The sequence below is a fragment of the Ascaphus truei genome, chromosome 3, assembly GCF_040206685.1.
Source record: "Ascaphus truei isolate aAscTru1 chromosome 3, aAscTru1.hap1, whole genome shotgun sequence".
Lineage (NCBI taxonomy): Eukaryota > Metazoa > Chordata > Amphibia > Anura > Ascaphidae > Ascaphus > Ascaphus truei.
This window is the reverse complement of record NC_134485.1, coordinates 374,134,299-374,156,317: the sequence shown is the minus strand read 5'-3', so window position 1 is coordinate 374,156,317 and position 22,019 is coordinate 374,134,299. Positions and strand designations below refer to the sequence as shown.

Sequence of the window (22,019 nt, the reverse complement as noted above, 5' to 3'; positions counted from 1 at the left end):
TAAATCTGCAGACCAAGCAATATCTACATGTGTATTTTTTTAAATAAATCAGTTCTGTACTGGGAGAAAATATTTTCAGCATTTGTTTTGTTTTTTTAAAACAATTCTGAATGACATTTTTTTGTATTATAATCTAAAAAACATTTTTTGTTTCTATAGCAACCATTTACAAAGTCACGTCCCCTTCCTCTTCTGCAACAGGCTCTGACACAGCCTTTTTTAAGCCCTACCCTCTCGAGTAGTTCACCAATTGTATCTAGTGACTGCCTTGTCACATCTTCCCCACAGAAATGTGCATCTTTGGTCCTCTTCTGCTTCACTGACAGAAATTTAGTGAACCCTCGTGCCGAATCTTCGTCGATCAATTGGCAACTTAGCTAATTACTTATCATTGTGTGGATTGTATTGATGCACATATTAAAGGGATAAAACAAACAAAAAACACGGCATCTTGGACTGCTGCTTTAAAAAGCTGCTCCCGTCATTAGCGTGTGATGGCGTATGCTACAGAGGGGCAGAGAGGAGAGTTATGTTGTGTAGAGATTTACCACCCACCAACATCACAAATAGGGTATTTTTCACCCCTTCCCCACAGTCAGCGGGGGAACTTGAACTTTACAAACGGCAATCCCGTCTCAAATATCGGTATTTAAATAGCAGTTATCTGGTGCCAAGCCTAGACATTCAAATGAACACAGTGCACATTCCTTGTAGCTTCTCCCACTTGCACCTTTACACTAAACTTTGGCTTGTACATCACGTCTCTAGTAGGCCCAGGTTTTGGTAACACCAATTTCTATAATGACTTTTGGACTTGTGTGTTGCAGATTTGTCTATGGCAATGCAGAAGCTTTACCAAACGTTTGTAGCCTTAGCTGCTCAGCTTCAGTCAATACATGAAAATGTAAAGGTATGTAATACGTTGTCTGTACTTCCTTTTCTGTAAGACTGATTTAAAAGGAGATTTGATTAGTTCTGTAGTTGCATTTTATAACACATGAAATGACAGGATTTGCTGGTAATAGAGCTTTTGTACATACAGCAAGTCACTTTCAAAAATGTGCTTCATTTGTATAGTATGGCTTCAGCAAAGTTATACGTTTTAATTCCAAGGATATATAACATTTGTAATATAATTATAAGATTCCAGTTGTACAAGAACTGCTATAAAGTGGGTTTAAATTGAAATAATTTGATTCCAATTTAGTGAATTGATCTGTTTGCATTTTCAGCAGCCAAACTATTAAACTGGAAGTTTTCATACAATCCAGCCTCATTTTGGCCAGATAATGCGTGTGCGCTGTGAAATCTATTGTAAATTTGTGTAACTTTTTTGCGGCCAGAGGGGCTTGCAATGCATTCAACTGCAGAAGAGTACATGGCTCTGGCCACACGTTTTTTCCTTTATTGCATTGTTTACCGACATGTTACTCCATTACCTTTTTCCTAAAAGGTTACCATGAACATGGAATGATACAGATCTGTGTACAGAAGGCTTCAAACATGTTATTTAAAAAATATATATCTAGATATATCCTATCCATCCTATCCTATCTATCCATCCTATCCTATCTATCCATCCTATCCTATCTATCCATCCTATCTTGTCTATCCATCCTATCTTGTCTATCCATCCTATCCTATCTATCCTATCTATCCTGTATATCCCTGTATATCCCTGTATATCCCTGTATATCCCTGTATATCCCTGTATATGCATCTCCTATATGCCTTTTTACAATTCACATATATTACTACGTGAGCCTGAACTTTTACGTTTAGGCAGCTGCACAAAATATGTGGATTTATTTCCTGTGACTTTTCCTTTAGTCATCTGATGGCAATTTATCATTAAGGATACGTTGTGGTCTTAAGTTAATGTGCGTGTTGGAGATTTCGTGCAGACTGGCTTGTCCTTTATATTCAGCTAAGAGATATTTGCGTCGTACTTTATTTTTACCATCTGAGTTATTGGCTGTCGGCTTTGTAGCAGATGTGACTGCAAACTAAAATGGCTTTCCTTCAGATGCTCAAAGAACAGTACCTGGGCTACCGGAAAACGTCTGTGGGCGATGCCACAGATGTGTTTGAGACAAGGAGAGCGGAAGTTAAGAAGTGGCAGAGTGCCCCGCATGTTACCACAGGACCCACCCCATTCAGCAACATACAAAATGCCGCTGCCGTTGCCATGGCCGCAACCCTAACACAGCAGCAGCAGCCTGCTACAGGTCTGAATGCATTCAAGTTATAGATACTTACTGTTCTGACCTCGGTAAACTCCTGTCAACTTTCACTGGGTCTTCCTTTTTCTGGCATAATATTCTTACATTTTTCTTATTACATACAGCTTCTGAAATATGCAGGGTAGACTTGGCAATAATTACTCCAGTATTTAATTGTGACTATTAAGTGTTTTCTTAAACATTACTGTCCCACTCGACACCCCTGCTTAATGTGGGCATGTCAGACTATGCGCAGTATAGTATCTCTCAATGACTACCGTTGACCTAAAACCATTTTTCATTCAAATGAAAGAAATGAGTGCATACGTGAATAGGGTTATACATTCGCGCGTGTGTGTTGTAAACACACATTTTTTTTACACTATAGTCATTTTAACACATGTAGTTAATTATTTCTTATAGGTTTCATTAAAAAATGCTTACAAACTACAAACCTGGCCATGGGGTCACCCATAGAAAGCTTTGAGTTGGGGGTCCATGGAGCAGCTCCAAGGAACCCCCCCCCCCCCCAGGCAGGTAAAACATAATATAAAATAAGACGTTGCAAGCACCGTGGGTTCGTTTACATAGTTGTCAGGACATTTCTTTCCGTTCAGACAAATCAATATAATCTAATTATTTTCTACCACAGGTGCTGCCTGCTATACATTGCTTCTCTGGCCCATGTGGCAACCAACAAGTTGCATATAATTATTTATTCAACATATGGGTTTGTAAGATTAATTGGCCTTTGGTCTTTTTTTTTGTATTTTGTTTTTTTTAAACGAGGCATTACTTGTAAAAAAAAAAACCTACATTTGCTTTGTTCTACAAGAGTATTTTATTCTCTTGTTTGCATAAGAATAATGGTCCTGAAATGTTAGAATTTTGCAGTTCACCAAGGTATCATTAATGTGGTTGTAAGATGTAAAGGCTTCAAAAGACCTTTGGCTTCTAGTGTGCAGTATGTGCACTAACAAACTTCCAGTGCTGGACCAGGATGCATTTCCTATCCTGTCACCACTAAATACAGGGAGCACAAAAACGTGTACTTTCTATTAGTTTAAGTAGTGACTATTAACCGAATTTACATTCTGACATTGAATTTATTCAAATGATGATATTTTAGAATATTTCACACTGGTTTTACACACACGACTGTCCTCACACTAGATCCTATTTTGAGATCTTTAAGCATATGTACATTTCATCTTGATTTTTAAGACTGCGTTTCATATTTACTAGTCAGTATTAATCGCTAAATTGCTTGGAGTTGGAAAATGGGCACAACATTTTGTGTTCTGTTGTGCTGTTCAGGTTTTATTTTTTCAGATTAAGGCTTTTCAGCACAGAGTTTTTAATGAACTCCCTGTTTGCATTTTATTTAGCTCGAGGGTATGCTCCACATCATATTTGTTAATCAGGAATTATATAATCAATACTAATGTGCAGTAGGCCGCTTAAAAATAAGATGAATTCAAGATTTTAATGCACACCTTAATTTGGACAGTCTGGAAAATACTTGATCATCTCAAACTGCAAAGACTTTTGCCTGATCACAAGTACCTGAACTCTAAATAACCCAACAAATGTGAAATATGACATTGTACACTGTAAAAATTGTTAATTTATGCTAGATTAGCATTTAATTGGGGACATTACTGGCAAAGATGACAGTGGCGAGAGGGAATTAAATGAATATGTAGCTGCTGCAAGAAACTATAGGGAAATAATACTACAGTACTAAGCTGCTGGGTACATGAAGGCATTCTTGTGGTATATGTGGCCACAGTCAATAAGTGGTCAGTTGACCTTCTTACTAAAACTCATAGTGCTACATTTTATACTTGTATTTAAGTGTTTAGTTCTGCTTCAGGCATTTTGAATGTGTAGGTAGGATAATTATGGCGTTATTGGTACATTAAAGCTGCAGTTCAAGCTTCCCGTTTTTTTTTTATTTTTAATTTTAGTTTTTTTTTTACTTTAATAGTTTCATGTGGGCAATCTCTACTTACCTAAAGAACTGCATAGCTGCCGGTCAATTCGTTCTCAGTCTATTGATCGGCGAAGTTTGGCGACATCTTTAGATCTGGGGAATGTAAAGGGTTGCTATAGGAACAAACATGCGTGTTAAAATAGAATACAAGAAAAATGGTCTTTCAAAGTTGATTTTTTTTAAAAACAGTATTTTTTCTTACTACAGAACTGATTTATTAAAAGAAAAAACACACATGCAGGATATTGTTTGAACTGCAGCTTTAAAGGAGCAGTCACCCCGCCCCCTACTCTGGGTTTTTTTTGTTACATGAATGGGAAGCAGAGGTCTGCTGGATCCCGAGATACCTACCTGTAAATGTAGCACCGGTATCGTCCCCTCCATGGGAAACAAAATGGTTTTAAAAAAAGGCGGTTTTCCTGTGTTAAGCCGCTACTCTGTCCGGCGCTACCTATCCCGGTATGTGTCTTGGGAACCGAGGATCCCTGGAGCTGAATTAAATGCGGTTTAGCTGCAGGAACCCCCTGCTTCCCTCACAGGGGAAATAAAAGGGGCGGTCAGTAGGACTGCACCTTGAAGTGTTGCCGGTTTGAGGGCTCGCTCTGTGTGCTCTTCCACCTTCAGTGCCTACTGGTAGAATGAACGCGGTTTGCACTCTGTATTACATATTGTGCTTGTTCTTTTGTATCTCAAATGTTGTAGCCGTTAAAATGACACTTAAGGGCGTCCGTTTTCAGGGGCCTGCATTGCATACAGTGAACTGCGTACCAGGGGTAACATTTTTGTAAATGAAAAACTGAAGTTATGCTTGAATATATTATCTGATTAACATTCCCTGGCTGGCAAGCTTCTATTTCAGTCATATTTATTAGTACCCATTTTAAACATTTCATTTAATCTTCAGTGACCATTGGATTTACCAAAGATTTGTTACTCCGGTTTTGTAGTAAAGTACCCATCCCATGCAGTACCAGTATCACCTGTGCCTCCATTTGTGGCACTATGTGTCCTAGTAGCAGTTAATGGAAATTATTATTTTTTTAATCCTATATCATTTACTGGTTTTCCAATTTCTGATGAATTGGCACGAAGAAGATTTTAATATTAATGGTTTTTTATTGCACATACCACCCATCCCCTATGAACCGTGGACGTAAGGCAGGTGTGATATTGATTTTCTTGTATCTTACATTGTGAAGTAGGTAGTGTTGGTACTTGAAGATTTACTTCTAATAAAGCTACTTTCTTTTATAAAAATTAAAATGTAGTAAAGTGGTAGTAGAATTACCACCATTATTTTTAACACAGATTCTCTAGGAGCAAAACGTCAAAGTAATCAGGGTGCCAGAGTAGACTGTCCATATGAGCAGTGTACGCTTTTGTTACTTTTATGGTTAAACATTGTTTAAAATGTCAATTGAGACACAGAGTGAGTGCGGAGACTGCTAATGCAATGCCAACTCCAAACTCAGCGAGGAGTCGTGTGACTGGTACACGTTGGTGCTGGTTTTCTCCATCTGTCTTGGGTGATGGCAGCTGCAGTGTACAAACAAAAAATGGTTTTCAAGTAAGGGAAATTAAATTTAAAAAAAGGAATTGCCCAAAACCTGTTTTGACATTAGTCACAGGTTGTTATTTTATGCTTGTTGTATTAAAAAAAAAACCGAATACACGGACATAAAGGAAACGTTCAATAATTGGAAAAATAATTGGTGCTAAAATTCTAGTTGGAGCCATTTAACATGGCAGTACTATGCAGCGCATTTGCCAATGCTCTAGATTCTCTCATGTGCGTCTTTAAACATTGCTCTACCACAACACCCTCTTGCAATGTGCAGCATAGTAGAATCTTGGTGGTAAAAATTCAGAGGACTCCAGAGTAGTTCTATTGCTAAATCAACAGTAACATTTACTTGTCAAAATAAATAATATATGAATGTACATTTTTCTTTCACCGTATACATAATTGTGAAACATCCCACTTTCCTTCTGAGCATGTTGGCTGGGCACACTTAATGGCGGCCTCCATCCTAACACTGTAATACAGCCGTTGGAAGTACATGGTGCAAGTCATAGGAGTGTGCATGTAGAGTGCATCTTTGACCTGCGTTTGGAAAACAGACCTTTAAAAAAAAAAAAAAAAAAGATCTGCATATGAAACAGCAAGGCAGTAAGCCATGTCCGTTTTATTGCATTTATTTTATACCCCAGCTGTAACGTATATTTTAACATGCTCACAGGAAGGGCTGCCCAAGCACTTAATACATTATCCACTTGGTCTATGTGAAAAATTATTTGTCAAAAAGACACTTTGTTTTTATTGGTTTTGATGTTGAACTTCCAAACAAATGTTTTTTTTTTTAATGCACTTATCACTGTTTTGAAACAGAATAGAAAAAAAAAGCTGGCTGCTACTTAAAAACCATTTTCATTTAACAAGACTTTGATGTAACGCCCAGCATTGAGCAGACATTGATTTCCCCCCTGGAAGCTCTAAAACTACTGTATAGTGCTGGTTTAGTTTTATTTTTTTAGTGTGAACAATACAGGTAACTTGTCTAATGTTTTATGTTAAGGCAACAAAATACTTACAGCCATCCACATTTCATGCAAGTTCCCTAAATCAGATGGATTAGAAATTGCACTAATAAAGGCTTGGATGTAACGTGTGAGAAGTGGGTCATATCTTGAGTTTTTTTATTTCTTTTTTAACTACACTTTTTGTGTTACGATCACCTTCACCAACTAAAACATGTTAGTGTTTGGGAGAAAGATGAATGACTATCAAATTTAATCCAAGGCAAACTGCGTTCAAGTTCTAATTTCTTCCTTTGCCACTTTAGTGCTGGAGGGAAAGAAAGGGTGTTATGGGCACCTTCAGCACTGAAAGGGTTACGGAGATGATGCTCAATTTTCTCCCTTTTGAAATCATGTAATATCGCTGGGCTTTTCCAGACCCTCAGCCATCACTGTGTGAACACGTTTGAATTGCCATGTTACCGTGTGATTGACTTGCTGAAAACAATAAATTGAATAAAAAATAAGCTATTGTCTTGTTGTTTTATCTACTTGCTTTAATTCAAGTTCGTGTATGTAAAGACTCATTTTTAATCTTTTTTCACATTAAGTTTTCCTAGCTAATTTATCTTTACTTTAAATATCTGTAACAGTATTCAACATTGTGTAGGACAGGGGGTGCAGGCCCCCCAGAGGGTTGATGTTTCAGAAATGTAATTCTCTTTTCATCTGCATTAAGGTTTTAGTATAATTTTGGAAGAGTAAGGAAAGTATTTTTGTTTTTGTTTCTGTTCTTTTTTTACTTTTTATTTTCATACTAGGGCCTCAGCCTTTACTGGGAGTTAGTTTTGGAGTGCCATTCGGCTCCGGTATGGGTGCGGTCTTGCAACCAAGTGGCTTGGGCTCTTCAAGCCTCGGAGGTACACTTTATACTTTCTAATATTTTTGTTTTATTAAAAATATATATATAAAATTGAACTTTTCCAAAGTATTGGTACATTTCTTTTGAGAGTTGATTTAATGTTTTACAAGAGAGGCATGCTTTTTATATTAGAGGCATTTCTGGGGACACTTATTTTTTTTTTTTTTTTAAATAGGTTTGAAGAAGGGTGATCTTTTGGAGAGATTTCAGTACAGGGGATCCCCTGTTTCCCAAGATACTTACCTTGGAAGGGGGTTCCAGTAGCAGAGCAGATAGGGCTAGTCTGGACTATCGAAATGGCTTTAAATGTGTTCTGCGGGCCAATAGGAAGCTGTGATCTCATCCCTTGCGGCTTCCTATTGGACAACGCAATGCAGGTCATTTAAACTGCGCCGATATACCGGCCTACAGGGGTAAGTATCTCAGGAAGCAAGGGGTCCCCGGAGACGAAATCAACACGGTTCAGCTCCGGAGACCCCCTGCTTCAAACCTATTTAAAATGTCCCCAGGGATTGCTACTTTCAGTGACCAAGGACAAAACCGAGTTACGGATACTGAAAAACACAACTTTTTCAATTTGGGAATGGAAACAGAAACTTTCTGTAAATGGTTTCTTTTTTTCCAAAGATGCATTTTTTTTTTAAATCATGAAATATATGTATATATAACATTTGGGTCAAGATGAGCTGTGAAGCAAATGTCTGCAGTCTATATTCATAATTACCACACACTGTTTAGTAGTTTGTTTTTAAGGGCTATCAAAATGTTGGCCCTTCTGACTGTTTACTAAATAATACAGCTCAACCCCGTTATAACGCAATCCGTTACTGTGCGAATCCGCTTATAACGCGATGCACGCGTGGCTCCCAATTTCCGTAATTATGAATACTTTACAATACAATTATTGGGATCTTAAATACTTTATTGTACAATGCATACACAACAGTACATTATTTCTAACGCGATCTGCTTATAACGCGATGTGATTCTTTGGACCCCAAGCACAGCGTTATAAGGGGGTTGAGCTGTATTACCCCTTTTCGCACCCTTTTTGCTACTGCTTCATATGCATTAATTTTTTTTAAGTAGATTATGGGAAAATATTGTAGTGTATGCACGCAAAAGCTCAAAAATAAAATCACAATATAGTGTTAAGCAGATGAATCCATTACTATGCATGTTCATTTTAATACTGCACATACAAACTACTAAATAACATAGATAACTAAGCAGCAGTAAGTGTGAAGCTGGGTCCAGAAGCCGTTCTCGGCAGCCTGTGCTTTTTTTCCCCACATGGCCTTTCTTTTATTTCTGTTTTCTTTGTGCTAATTGTAATTATTCCAATTAGGCAGTTCTCTCTATAAAAACTTCAATACAGGCATACCCCGTTTTAAGGACACTCATTTTAAGTACACTTGTGAGTAAGGACATATAGGCAAGCGGCAGCTCGCGCATGCTCATATCGGCACGTCCTGAACACCAATACCAGCTCCCTACCTGTACCGAAGCTGTGCGCAAGCGGGGAGACTATAGAGCCTGTTACAAATGCGCTATTTACATCAGTTATGCACGTATATGACGATTGCAGTACAGTACATGCATCAATAAGTGGGGAAAAAGGTAGTGCTTCACTTGAAGTACATTTTCGCTTTACATACATGCTCCGGTCCCATTGCGTACGTTAATGCGGGGTATGCCTGTAGTATCTATTAACACAGCGTTGGGGGGGAAATTGGACCACTCCAATTTATATGAATGTGTGTAGTCACGCCTACAGTAATGAAGTAAAATCTCTTTTGCATTTGTTACACAATTTCAGATATATTTAATAGCCTCACAGATTTAGAACAGTCGTTTCACACAGCATCACATCAGAGATCACATAACAGACCGCTTTTATTAGGTGTGCACACCTAACTTGTAAAATGGTACAGTAATCACAGCTAAATAACACACATTTGTGTAGAATGCGAGGAATTATGTGCTCACGGCCACAGAAAAGGGAATGCAAGTTGTAAAGAACAAACAATGTAATAAGACGGACAGTACCTGTAAACTGATAACCATTGCGGAATCTAGCAAAAAATATCTTCCATGTCATAACTAAAATAGATATTGGTATGTTGTCTTTGTATTTGGTGTAATACACAAAATTGCTTACATAGAGTTTGAGCAATACATTTAGTTGGGGGATGCTCAAGAACTGCTACACATCCCATCTTATGATATACTCGGTTGCTACAGTTTTAGTTTTGGGGACCTGTGTGAACATAATTGATGACTTGCATGAGATTTACAGCTCAGAACAGTCATTCATATAGCATGATGACTCCACTTCTGTATTAAACACGTGAGGTCTTAAAAAGTAATCTGTATAAAGTTCTGAAGTTGTACCAATGATCATATCAGGTATACACGCTTTTGAGGAATGATTCGGCTGCAACAGGGCAAAATGAAAGGGCACACGTGACTTGAGCCTTATTTTAATTATCATCTCAAATTAGGTTCTTAGACATTTGCCTGCTTCCTTTAAGATCATTTTGATTAACATGAGTATGAATTAAAACAATCCATGTGGTCCCTATGTAAGTAGGGCATCATCTGTGTACTCAATGTATCCTTTTCACCATAGTCATAAGCGCAATGTGTTATATTCACTGAAGTCTAATAGTTTGTATCGGTGAACAGCCATTCTGGTGAATGATGGTTCTTTATTGATGGCCACAACACATTTGTGAATATACCCTAGTTCATCTACAGTAATTAGCCTAGATAAGGCAGGTAAAGAGCATTTCTAACTGCAGAACTGTCTGATTATTTCCAGGAACTTTGCAATGCTGTCTGCCAAACCAGATGCCATTACTAGTCTGAGTGTCTAACTTATCTCCACAAAAGTATAGAACTAGCATAACATTAATACAGGTGAGGGTTTTTACTAGGGCTTTTAATTCTGGTAGAAAGTCCACTGTATCTCTTCAGTGTTATACATTTCTACATGTAATTGGGACCAGAAATCCAAGTATAATAGGACAGTGCAACTGTATTTAATGAGACACTTGCAAAGCTATGGTTAAATTGCCATAAATCGTCTAATACTACAATGGAATTGCAGTGTGAGCAGCTGAAGTAAATAGTAAAGATTGACCATCTTGAAGAAAGACCGCTGTAAAAAGTAAATATTTGCCAGCATAAGAATGGTTGTAACATCCTCATTTTCATGAGCTTTTCATCTCATAGCAGCTGCAGATTGTAATAGTAAAGTTCAATTATGTATAGTGACTTCTCATGTGCCATATGATTAGTTGCAACCAGAACAATGTTTAAAAGGCGGTAAACAATATTTTGACATTGTTGCAAGACTTGGCCTGGGGGTAATCTAGCATTTGGTTGGTAGCCATATTCCCAACTTTCTAGTGTCATTATAACTTTTGTGTTGAAATTCTAATGACAATAGTTTGGCTCTCCATTTGGTGTTGAGTGAGAAGGTTTTTTAGTGCTTCTACATTCTTTTAATTCTGTATATACCATAACCGTTCCTTCTACTTTTGGTTACTTAAACAAAGATTATGTAAACATCCCTCTTACAAGACCCAATGGAATAGAGTATGTACCATTACCTCACTTTGTTATAGTTGCGCCATCATCTTAGTCTGTCTTGTGAAATATATACTGTGCAGCCCAAGTGAGATCTATTTCCTACGTTATACTCAATAGTTGGATTAGGAGCCCAAGGCTTTGGCAACCCTTGGTCTGTCAGTTTACACTAATTATTGGGAAAAGAAAAACCTATTCGAAATTAGTGGTTAAGCAATGACCAATTATAATATCCCAAATCCCATTTATGAGAATCCGTACATATATCCCTCTGTGATGCTATGTATTTTAACATGATTATTGTAGACCAACCCATTCAGTGTTTCAAGCATAAATCCACTCAATCATAAATTTACAGTAAAAACGTATTTGTAGTGGATGGTAAAAATGTGTAGTGACTACAGATCTTTGGATTTTCAACATTCATTTTTAAGAAGTCATTACTTTTTTGACAATGAAATCTTTTTTTAATACTCGCTCTGAAAAGACACAGGTTTTGTTCATGCACAAGATATCATTGCTACAGTAATTTTGTTTGAAGTGTGAAGCTATAAGGCACCTTTAAAACCACTTCACTTGAATGGACCATAAGGTGCCTTGTGACATCGCACCGCTTTGTAAATATGGCCCAGAATGTTTAGTAATTTAAATGGGCTGTAGCATAAAAATTAGTTTTTGAAAACTAATTTTGTATTGCATGTAGAGGTTGGATTTTGTAGCTGGTTGTTGGTACAATACTTTTCCGTTAAGATTCATCAAAGCAGCTTGTGTATGTTTGTGTCAGATAGTTCTGGCAAATGCATTTATCAGAACATATTCACTTGTAATGTAGTGTAACTACTATAACATTTCCAAGATGCAAAGGAGAAGCAGAATTCCCCTAGTCCACAACAGAGCAGGAATCTGTGCGTTTTAGTGGGTTATTTTATAGGACTTTGTACCATAAGGTTTCCTTCTTACATTTGTGGTTCAACAAGCTAGTCCTGGAGAAATGCAGACATGTTGGATATTTTGAAATATTGTTGTGAAGTCATGTATTTTTCTTTGCTGCTTTGGAATGATTTTGGATGGATGGGCTGATGTTGAACTAAAAGGCCAAATACCTGAATGGTTCACTTCTAGAGGGCGCAGTTGGCAGAATGTATAAAAGGTCATATACAGGCTAGTTTTGCCCTGCCATACTAATGGTAACCAAATCTTACAAACATTTGGAAACTACTTTGGTGCATACCCCAGGTTGTGTGTATGTCTCCATTTGTGTTTTAAACGTAGGTTAGATAAGAAGTACAGAACTGCTATATAATCCTTAAACAATTTATATATGTACTCCAGTGATTTGAATGTCTGAAATGCAGACCTTAAATTTAAATAAACATTGTGGTTAAACTACATGAAACTAATTGGAAAATGTGAAATGTTTCCAAAGTACAGGACTGAAGTACTTGTATTACTAACTTGTATTTTGTTAATGGAGGGAGGGGGGACCTTGTAGTGCTTTTGTGTTACTATTTTTACATGGTCCGTTACATGTCTTTCTATCTAATACTGTCCCACTAGGATTTGGAAGTAGTTCTGCTTTTGGAGGCAACACCTCTGGCGCCTCCACATTTGGATTTGGAACTGCAAGTAAACCATCAGGAAGCCTGAGTGCAGGTTTGTATTGAAAATAGGCAGGGATCACATAAGTAACCCGCGCATTTACTGTATCCAGGAAATGTAGCTCAACATTCTTGTCCATAGTGGTCCTGGAGAGGTTTAGATGTTGGTTTTAGGGCATCAGCATGAGAACTGGACATGAAATCCTAGCGTACAGAGCATTTCAAACATCACAGTATTCGGCATACTATGATTACGCCTGAAGGGTAGTCCTGAGGTCTGTGAGGTTTCAAAAGCTCTGCACAGTCTAATTCATGAACTCTACAGTTAGTCCCCCAAAAGGTGTCAGATGAAACTTACCTTCCCAATAAATAAACCCTCATAGCCCTGATTTCTGTAACACAGAAACATGTTGCAGGCCATGCACATGTAACTAACTTTCCTGTATTTTGATGTATCTCACTGTGTGTGTGTGTGTGTGTGTGTGTGTGTGTGTGTGTGTGTGTGTGTGTGTGTGTGTGTGTGTGTGTGTGTGTGTGTGTGTGTGTGTGTGTGTGTGTGTGTGTGTGTGTGTGTGTGTGTGTGTACACATTGAGATACACCATCAAAATAACAGTGTAACACTATCTGCCGTATTACACATTGAGATATATATTTATATTTATTGTGGCATCCATTGTGAAATTTGTAAACCCCATCACGGCAACATTCATCATGCCAACTAGAGCCGTAAGAAACCATTTTGTGTTTATGTGTTTTTTTTTACTCTGATTTTGTTTGAATTTAGATTTTTTTTTTTAAAGCTATTAAATATAACCAAAAAGCCAGAAAATGAATCGGTGGCTATTGAATGGCCGAATATTTTGATGGTATTGCAATGCTTTTACTTTAATTATTGGAACCTCCCCTTCCGCTGCATTCCTTGGTCCCAGTAGAACTTTTGGTGTCTGGAAACATTGCCCAAAAAGAAGATTTTCTTTCCTGAAAGGCCAATTTTTTTTTAAAATTTTTTTTGCCGTTAACAAAACTTTGTCCAAATTGTAATCACCTGTTACTAAGGTTTTTTGAGCATCCTGGGAAGGAGAGCTATAGATATATCTTTTTTTTAAATTATTCATACACACAGCCTAAAATGATCAGCAAATAATGTAAATCTTGGGCATTTTTATTAAAAGGTTTTATTATTCAGGCCATAAACTCCATTTCTAAAAGCGCTAATGGATCTGTATTTGCCTATGGCAATTAAGCTTTAATTTGTCAGGTAAATGTATGTTATTTATATTCAGGGTTTAAATACATGTAGTATATTTACAATTTTTCCCCAAAATATTTCTCCTTTTACCTCATAACCCCGGATTTTCTCTTATTCTTAATGTAGTAGATGCTAACCTGCTATGTTTAATATGTTCATGGGTTTGACGAAGTCGGCTATTTAAGTCGAAGCCTATTCTCACTTAATGGTCTCAAATTAATTTTATTCCCCTGAAGGCTTTGGCGGCTCCTCTACATCTGGATTTAACTTCAGCAATCCCGGCATCACTGCATCTGCTGGCTTAACCTTTGGAGTATCAAACCCCGCATCTACAAGTTTTGGAACAGGGCAGCTGCTTCAGCTTAAGAAGCCTCCAGCTGGAAACAAGAGGGGGAAAAGATAGACATTTTTGCAAAATACATCTAGTTATTACATCTTAAAGATCTATTTTTCTAAATCCGTGATATTGCATCCCTGGAGATTTATAACATTTTGATATATTTTTTTTTTATTTCCCCACCCTGTGTTCGGGAAGGTTTGTTTTGAAATATAACTGCATTTTCCTCTCTAGCAGATATTTTCATGTTACCAGAAGGCCAGGAATATATTTTTATCCCTCTCCCAATACTATAAGAACATTATTTTTACAAAGGGGTTAAGACTACAGAACTCTTGGTGACACTTCGTACAGATCATTCTGTTCTGTGAATGGCGTATTGGATATCGTTGCACACATTTTGTATGTTTATAGATATCTCTACATTTAAAATACAAAGTGGTTGCAGTATAGGATATGTAACTCTTCCTTTTGAAACCTGTAACATATTTGGGACCATACCTATATACAGTTCTTGCGCACAATTATATGTCCTTGTATTATTCTTGATCATATTAATCTGTTAGCGTTGCTAAACCTATTTCTAAAGCCATAATAATGTATTTTGTTTGGTGGTTGTATCGCTTTTCCCTAAAAAGGTAGAACCTTCGTACATGTGAGAACCAGTATGGAAAGCTACTTACGCGCTACGTTTGTGTGCATCTGACTTTATTGGGCTAATATGTCATAGACCTCCACCATTAACTGTATCCCCATCGCTGTGTTAACTGCATTTACATCTTCAAGTTATTCATACTTTGTATTGGAGAAAATTGCCAGTGTGTTACATTTTTCCAATAGCTCCCTGACACTAGTTTTACAAAAACTAGCATTAACCATTTACGTTTGTTTGCTTATCCTGCTAGTCTACAATGAGAGAATTAAGATAGGGTGCTATGCCACAGTTTCTTAAAAGGAAGATGGTTAAACTAAGTTATATAAGTATTCTGAATTGCATTGTCCCCAGGTGTCTACAGCTTTGTTCCATACTGATATCATAAAGCTGTAAATACAAAAGATGTATTGCATTTGTATATTTACTTGTTATACATTAAGTATTTTTTATTAAAGTGCTTAGGATAATTTCCATGTGCTGATTGCATTGTGTGACGCCTACAGAAAATGTATTTGGACTAAACAGAAATGTGTTTGTGATGCTTTTGCAGTTTGTGCTTCTCTTCATAATGCCTCTGTTTTGTACTGACTGTTTTGTTTTTAGACTAAAACTAAATTAATGAGAAGTGTATTAAGTTGATGTGACGTGTTCTTGATCAGGTGTCCAGCTTTGTCTATAGTTCTCCAAGGCATAGAAGATTAAATAAAGTAATCCCTTTTCCTTGGATGGGAGAAGTGTTTCTCACTATCTGTTATGTAGTGGCAGACGTAAAAAGGTGTCATACATTTATATTTTCCATATTTTCCTCTATTGTAACATGCAATTGGAAACATACTGTTCTTGGGCCTTACCAGGAATCTGTTGTTTAACGGAAGTATGCGGGTCATGGGTATTATTTGCTCTCGTGATAGCATGTTTTGGGTTCTTAAAATGGCTGCTGGTTAGTGATCCGTTGTCAGTAACTTATCTTGTATTCAAGAAGCTGCCCAGCAGCCATCTTGAGGCCAAAGCGCTCTTTTAAGTAATAACATTTCTCTAACAAGGTATATTATCTTCTAAATACTGCATGGGTAGGTAAATGAAGGGGCTTGTTACTGTAAGAGCAACCTTTGAAGGGACATCCCCTGTTAGTATATGAAAATATTTTTTTGTAAACTTGCCATACATGTATAATTGGCCTCCTTAAAAATGGAATCGTGTATTAAGTAAACGTACTGTTTTTGTTTCTTTGAAAACATTGGGTTCATGTTAAAATGGACAAATAGCAAAAGGGGACACACTGAGTGCTCATTTGCATGTCATTACCCAGAATCCATGGCTGCAGTGGAAGCATTGTATGCTGAGATAATGGGGAAAAGCATGGTTGCCGACATGTCTGAGACTGGTGACTGTGTCAAAAGTGGTATTTTTATTCCAAAATTAGGAGATTTTCTTTTCATTGGACCTCTGAAGAGGGCCAGTGTTACTTAGGCCTGGGACGAAGTACAGTAGGTCGTGCTGAGCCACGGTGTGCAGATGCACTTACCCCCTGCATCTGTCATCAGCGCGGCTCTAGCAGCCGCTTCCGCATGCGTGCAGAGGCTCATGTATTTTGAAGAGACAGGCAAATTTAAAATTTGCCGCTCGGGAGCGGAGGAGCGGTCACGTGACCGCTCACATCCAATGGGAGCAAGGGACTAGCCCCGCCTCCGATCCGCCACGCCTTTGCCCCGCCCCCAAAGCGCGCTCACTGCCTCGCCTGCCAGGACACAAAAAAAGCTCCAGTTTGAGCAGGCAAGGCAGAGCAGGAGCGCGGATCAGCGCGGCCCGAGGCACCATGCCCGAGGCCTTACACTGGAGTAAAGCGAGATAAATCACTTCACTATCTAGAGTGCCAGTAAAGATGAGAATATAGTAGGCCTGTAAATGTGCAAGTTCTTAAGCATAAATTGATGTCAAACAAAAGGTAGCCAGAGGAAATGTACAAATCTACGTATTTGTAATATTAGTCACCTAGATTTAACATCTTAATTATTAGCACTTGCATTATTTCACATTGTTTTAGGTTGGACTAAATCTTTAAATTAATTTTAGACCTTTCCCACAATTGCTGTAATTGGTCTGCCACTTCCCACTAATCAAAGAAATTCGGCAAACCTTGGTTCCTTGATAAATCTCACATGTAGAGCAGCACTGATTAAAGACGGGGATATTGGAAGTCATCAAATTGTCACAGGCCTGCTTTCTGTTGCTTCCTCTAGGGTGATGTCTGATATGTGGAGTGCGCTGTGTCCTGGGTTATAGCTGTTCAAGACTAAACCCACCAAATGCAGCAAGTTTGGTGTGAGCAGATCTTCTACTGAGTGCTAACCATTGCCATCTAATGAGTTAAGCACCATTCTCAAGATTCACTTTGATGTCAAACACTGATTTTTGATTTTATTTTCTCTCATTTAACCACTCTTTAATCCGTGGCTGAGTGGCTGGTGGATTTTGCAATGCATTTGAGAAAAAAGTGTTGCAGTCAGCACAAATAATGGTCAAGTCTGAATTATTATTTTATTTTGGACAAAACAATCTTTTCTCTTAATGGGGTGTGACTGCAAATAAACAGAAGAATTAAATGCTTTATGATTTACAATATAAAAGGGGAGAAATGTTCTCACTAATTTTATTTTGGGTCTCGAAAATGTGTACACAAAATACATTTTCTGTGCTGGAATGTTTTATCTAATAAGATAGCTTGTACATTATGTGTATCAAGTGATTATCTTCAGGATCAATATTGTCATAGTATTTTTCTTTAACATCGGTTCGTCGTGATCTGAAAGTCTGTTTTGTAGTGTGAAGGGTTATTCACGAGTCTGTCTTAACTTCAAACACAAGGGTATTTTGCTTTTGTCCATGAATATGTTTTATCACTCGTGATATGGTTAAAGGGAAACATTGTTTTGAACACTGGTGGTTCGTTCCTGCCTTTATGCATGAATGTCCTGCATTTACTCCTTTATTTGTGCTATAGAAAACTGTATGTTTTGTACTTGAAAAATGACAGGACTTCCAAACAGTTGTTACATTTGACTGACATTTTGGGTGTCTTGTTTTTGCTATTGCTTTTATTTGGGTTGTAACTGCAATTTTGAGCCACTGGATTTCTTGTGAATTTGTGAAAATATAGTTTTTTGTTTTTTTTTAAAAAGAATTTACTGTTCGTCTAAACAATAAAAGCGATTGAGACAATGGTAAATGTTTAAATGAAGCTGTGTTTTCAGTAGGCAAATTTGACTTTCAGTATTATGCTAATCATTTAATATGTGCTGTCCATTATTTTTGTTTAAAAATCTTTGCACCATTGCCGCAGGTTGGCAAGAATTATCTTGTACAACTTTGATGTGAAAGTAGCAGGCACCAGTTGTATGCTGATTTATCAATTATATATATATATTTTTAATCTGTTTCAAGTATTGTATTGTATGTCTTTATTTATATAGCGCCATTAATGTACATGGCGCTTCACAGTAGTAATACATGTGGTAATCAAATAAATAACAGATAATATAAATAACAGATCATGGGAATAAGTGCTTCAGACATAAAAGTAACATTTCGGAAGAGGAGTCCCTGCCCCGTGGAGCTTACAGTCTAATTGGTAGGTAGAACGTACAGAGACAGTAGGAGGCAGTTCTGGTAAGTGCGTCTGCAGGGGGCCAAGCTTTATGTATCGTGTTCAGAATATCCACAGTGCTATTCATATGCTTCTTTAAGCAAGTGGGTCTTAAAGGTGGATAGAGAGGGTGCTAGTCGGGTACTGTGGGGAAGGGCATTCCAGAGGTGTGGGGCAGTCAGTGAAAAAGGTCCCTTAATTTACTAGAATCGTAGAGCCTTTATAGGCGATGCATGGAACTTTCTACAGCATCAATACTAAAAAGGTGTTCCTAATCTGCATTCTTGATTACAACATTTAACACATCTTTAGTGTACAAAGCAGACAATCGCACATTAGAGAAACTACTGCAACGGTCTGAAGAAATATAAATCAAATTCAGATAGTATAATACTACCAATATATACTATACTCTCGTGAGGAGAGTGTGGCCCAGCGAGACAAAGATTCAGCTGAGCTGATAATTTGCTAGGCACCTTATTTTGCCTGTAAATAATTATAGCTTGTAGTTTATTCATACCTCGTAAACTTCATGCGTTGAGGAGGTGGCTTAACGTGAGCTTTGTCGAGAGCTACCATGATCAAAAAGACTATCCCTCTATTACATTATAACTGACCAATATACCGCTGAAATATATACTAGTACTACATACACTGTGCTAACAGTATTAACAGTCTCTTCTATCTCAAGACTCCAGAAACACCTAACTGGTAAGATCAACAACTGTGTTCTATATCTACAGTTGTTTTAGACTTGTCTGGCTCTCTGCTGCTGTTGTGGAACACCAGGATCACCTACCAGCATGGCTAGAGAGAACCCCATATATAATAGTTTGTAATGTTCGTCGCAATGAATCAATGTTCAATCAAATATCTGGGCTATATCAAACATCTGTCATCCATCATCAGTGACAGGTGCCATACTATCAACTATGTTTCTCAACTATCTCCACAATGTGTTCTGCCTGCCCCACATCTGAGGTGTGGAATGTCTGCTCATAACAGAAGCAGCAAGTTAATTCTACCACTGACCCATTGTAGCATGTGCAAAAGTGCCAGCAACTTGACCAAATATTGACAAAGTGCCTCGCCCCACTGAAAACCACCAGAACTACACGGACTCCTCAAATTCCCCCTTTCAACAGCTCCCCCTACCTAAGCGGTCTTACCTGCTGCCAATTTACACACCCCCACCCAGACATTCTTGCTTATTGTTACGGTCTATTTTATATAGAAAAGACTTTGATATGCTTTTGTACAAAGGTTCAACTATTACAGGGTTTGAAAGGTTCCTAAACTCAATACGGGCCGCGCACCAACAACGGTCAGCCGGCCGTGACTGAAAACAATGGTGCTCTACCCGGGGAGACGTCAAACCACGCCCTGGGCTATCTGATGAAGTGCGAGCGCTCAGGAAATGAAGAAAGAGACAGAGAGTAATTCTGATTCTTCATCTAAACTTTATTGCGGAAAAGCAATACTATTTATACAGGAAAATAAGGTTAATTAGAGGCATAACAATATTAGCATATTACTAAAATGACAGCCTAGCTGGGGATTTTCCACTCCTACACATTAGCTATAGCCTTGGCTATGTTCTACTTTAACGGAAAACAATTAGCATATCTGGAGGTCATTTTTCTGCTTACATATACCATTCAATTCAGGAGAAAGTTCAAGCAGACTGGTGTTTCATGACAAGATGGAGGTTGGAGATTCTGGCCTTTATATTAACCCTTTCAGGCCCTCCTTTTGTTCTCTAAAAGAACAATAATATGTAACATTAAACATTTCTGCAGCCTTGAGTGCGCAGCTGCAGATAAGGGGAATGACCTAAGTCATAATCTGAGGGTTAGCTATTTCTGAGAATTGCTGGGGGCTAATTTCTACTGGGAGCAACTGCTCAACCATCCTCCTTGCACGCATCTTTCATATTGCATTTACTCAGAATGGCAACATAGACAAAATGGCTGACTTGTGATCCTTTCCTTGTGGTTGACTCACGCCCCGGGTGACATCCCACCTTCCTCATATCCAATCTTCTCAGTCCCCTCTTATTCTTAAGAGACAGTCTATTTAAGGAACGGTTAACCATTTCATAGTCCTGCTGGACCAAGGAGTGATCGATTGTGCATAACTTGATTCTTTTCCGGCTATTATATCGGCCCAGTTGATTTCTTCAGTCTCTTCTTCTGGGGGACTGCCGACATTTTCATCACCGAAAAGAGGCATAGCGTTGGTGGGGGGTGCAACGCACTTCTGGATCAAAGTTTGCTGCACATAACACATAAATAGAGAGTAATGAGTAGAACTGACACGCATATAAAAGCATTCGCTGGCTTCGATCCCAGTGAACCAATGAACCAATCCAACCACCAAGTCCCAACGGATCCTGCATCTTGGATAAATACACAACATTGCTCTTTAACTAGGGCGCATACATACACCTCCCATTGAGGCTAAAATATAGTCTAGAGCCATTCCATTCTGTAGGGCCATTAGTCTGATCTGAACCTGTTCTTGGTTAAGTGAGTTAATGGCTGTGGTTGTATGATTGAGGACATCTAGTGTCATACAGTAACACAACTCCTTCATTTGGGAATAAACTCGCCGAAACTTGTTCTTTGCATAGACTACTTTTTAACTCTTGTGTTTTGGGTGTATCTCTCCTGTTTCTGTGCCTACCTGTGGGCAATTAACATAACCGTGTGTTTGACTGATAAAACATCCTCCCATCGGGATATCATTCTGCAGGGAGATTAATCTCTGTGGAAAACTTCCCAGTAAGAAGCTCTGGTAAAACAGGAGTACTATTGGGCTCGTGTTAATTCCCTGCCTGAAATGGGAATTCCTATCCATGGTGCCTGTTGATTGTGGGGAACATGTCCACATACCCAGCAAGATTCATTCATACCCGACCTTTTGTCTCCCAAGGGGTTAAATAGAAGTCTCGATCTCGGAGTGTGACAATGGACTTTGTGATGTTGATGGGTGAGATGGTGCTATACTGTAGTGTTACCTTGAACATGGTGATTGTTATCTGCGATGTATAAGGACCACAGAAAAATGAGTATTGCTGACAAGGCTCCGCAGAGCATTCCCACTACAATCTTGTCATCTCTCTGTGGCTTATACTTTCGCAGGCCCAATGATGCATATATCTTAAAATTCTAACTTAAACACACTCTAAAAGAATAAAAATATTGAGTCCTTCATAAAAGAAAGAAAAATAAATGTTCGGATAAGACCGGGCCTCAGTCTGGAGTCTTATTCCCCCCCGTAGGT

General features: G+C 38.1%; 1 protein-coding gene across 2 annotated transcripts in view; it reads left to right on the top strand.

Moving 5' to 3' along the window:
* NUP58 (nucleoporin 58) overlaps nt 1-18,317 on the top strand; it is a 48,215-nt gene extending 29,898 nt beyond the window's left edge. The window contains exons 11-15 of one of the 2 annotated variants that reach the window (XM_075592226.1): nt 828-910; nt 2,027-2,228; nt 7,557-7,655; nt 12,809-12,904; nt 14,336-18,317. In XM_075592226.1, the coding sequence (XP_075448341.1) occupies nt 828-910; nt 2,027-2,228; nt 7,557-7,655; nt 12,809-12,904; nt 14,336-14,502 (647 nt within the window). In that variant the 3' untranslated portion in view covers nt 14,503-18,317. The remainder of the gene's footprint in view (nt 1-827; nt 911-2,026; nt 2,229-7,556; nt 7,656-12,808; nt 12,905-14,335) is intronic. The other variant, XM_075592227.1, reaches the window with a different exon arrangement.
* Nucleotides 18,318-22,019: the final 3,702 nt, after the last annotated feature.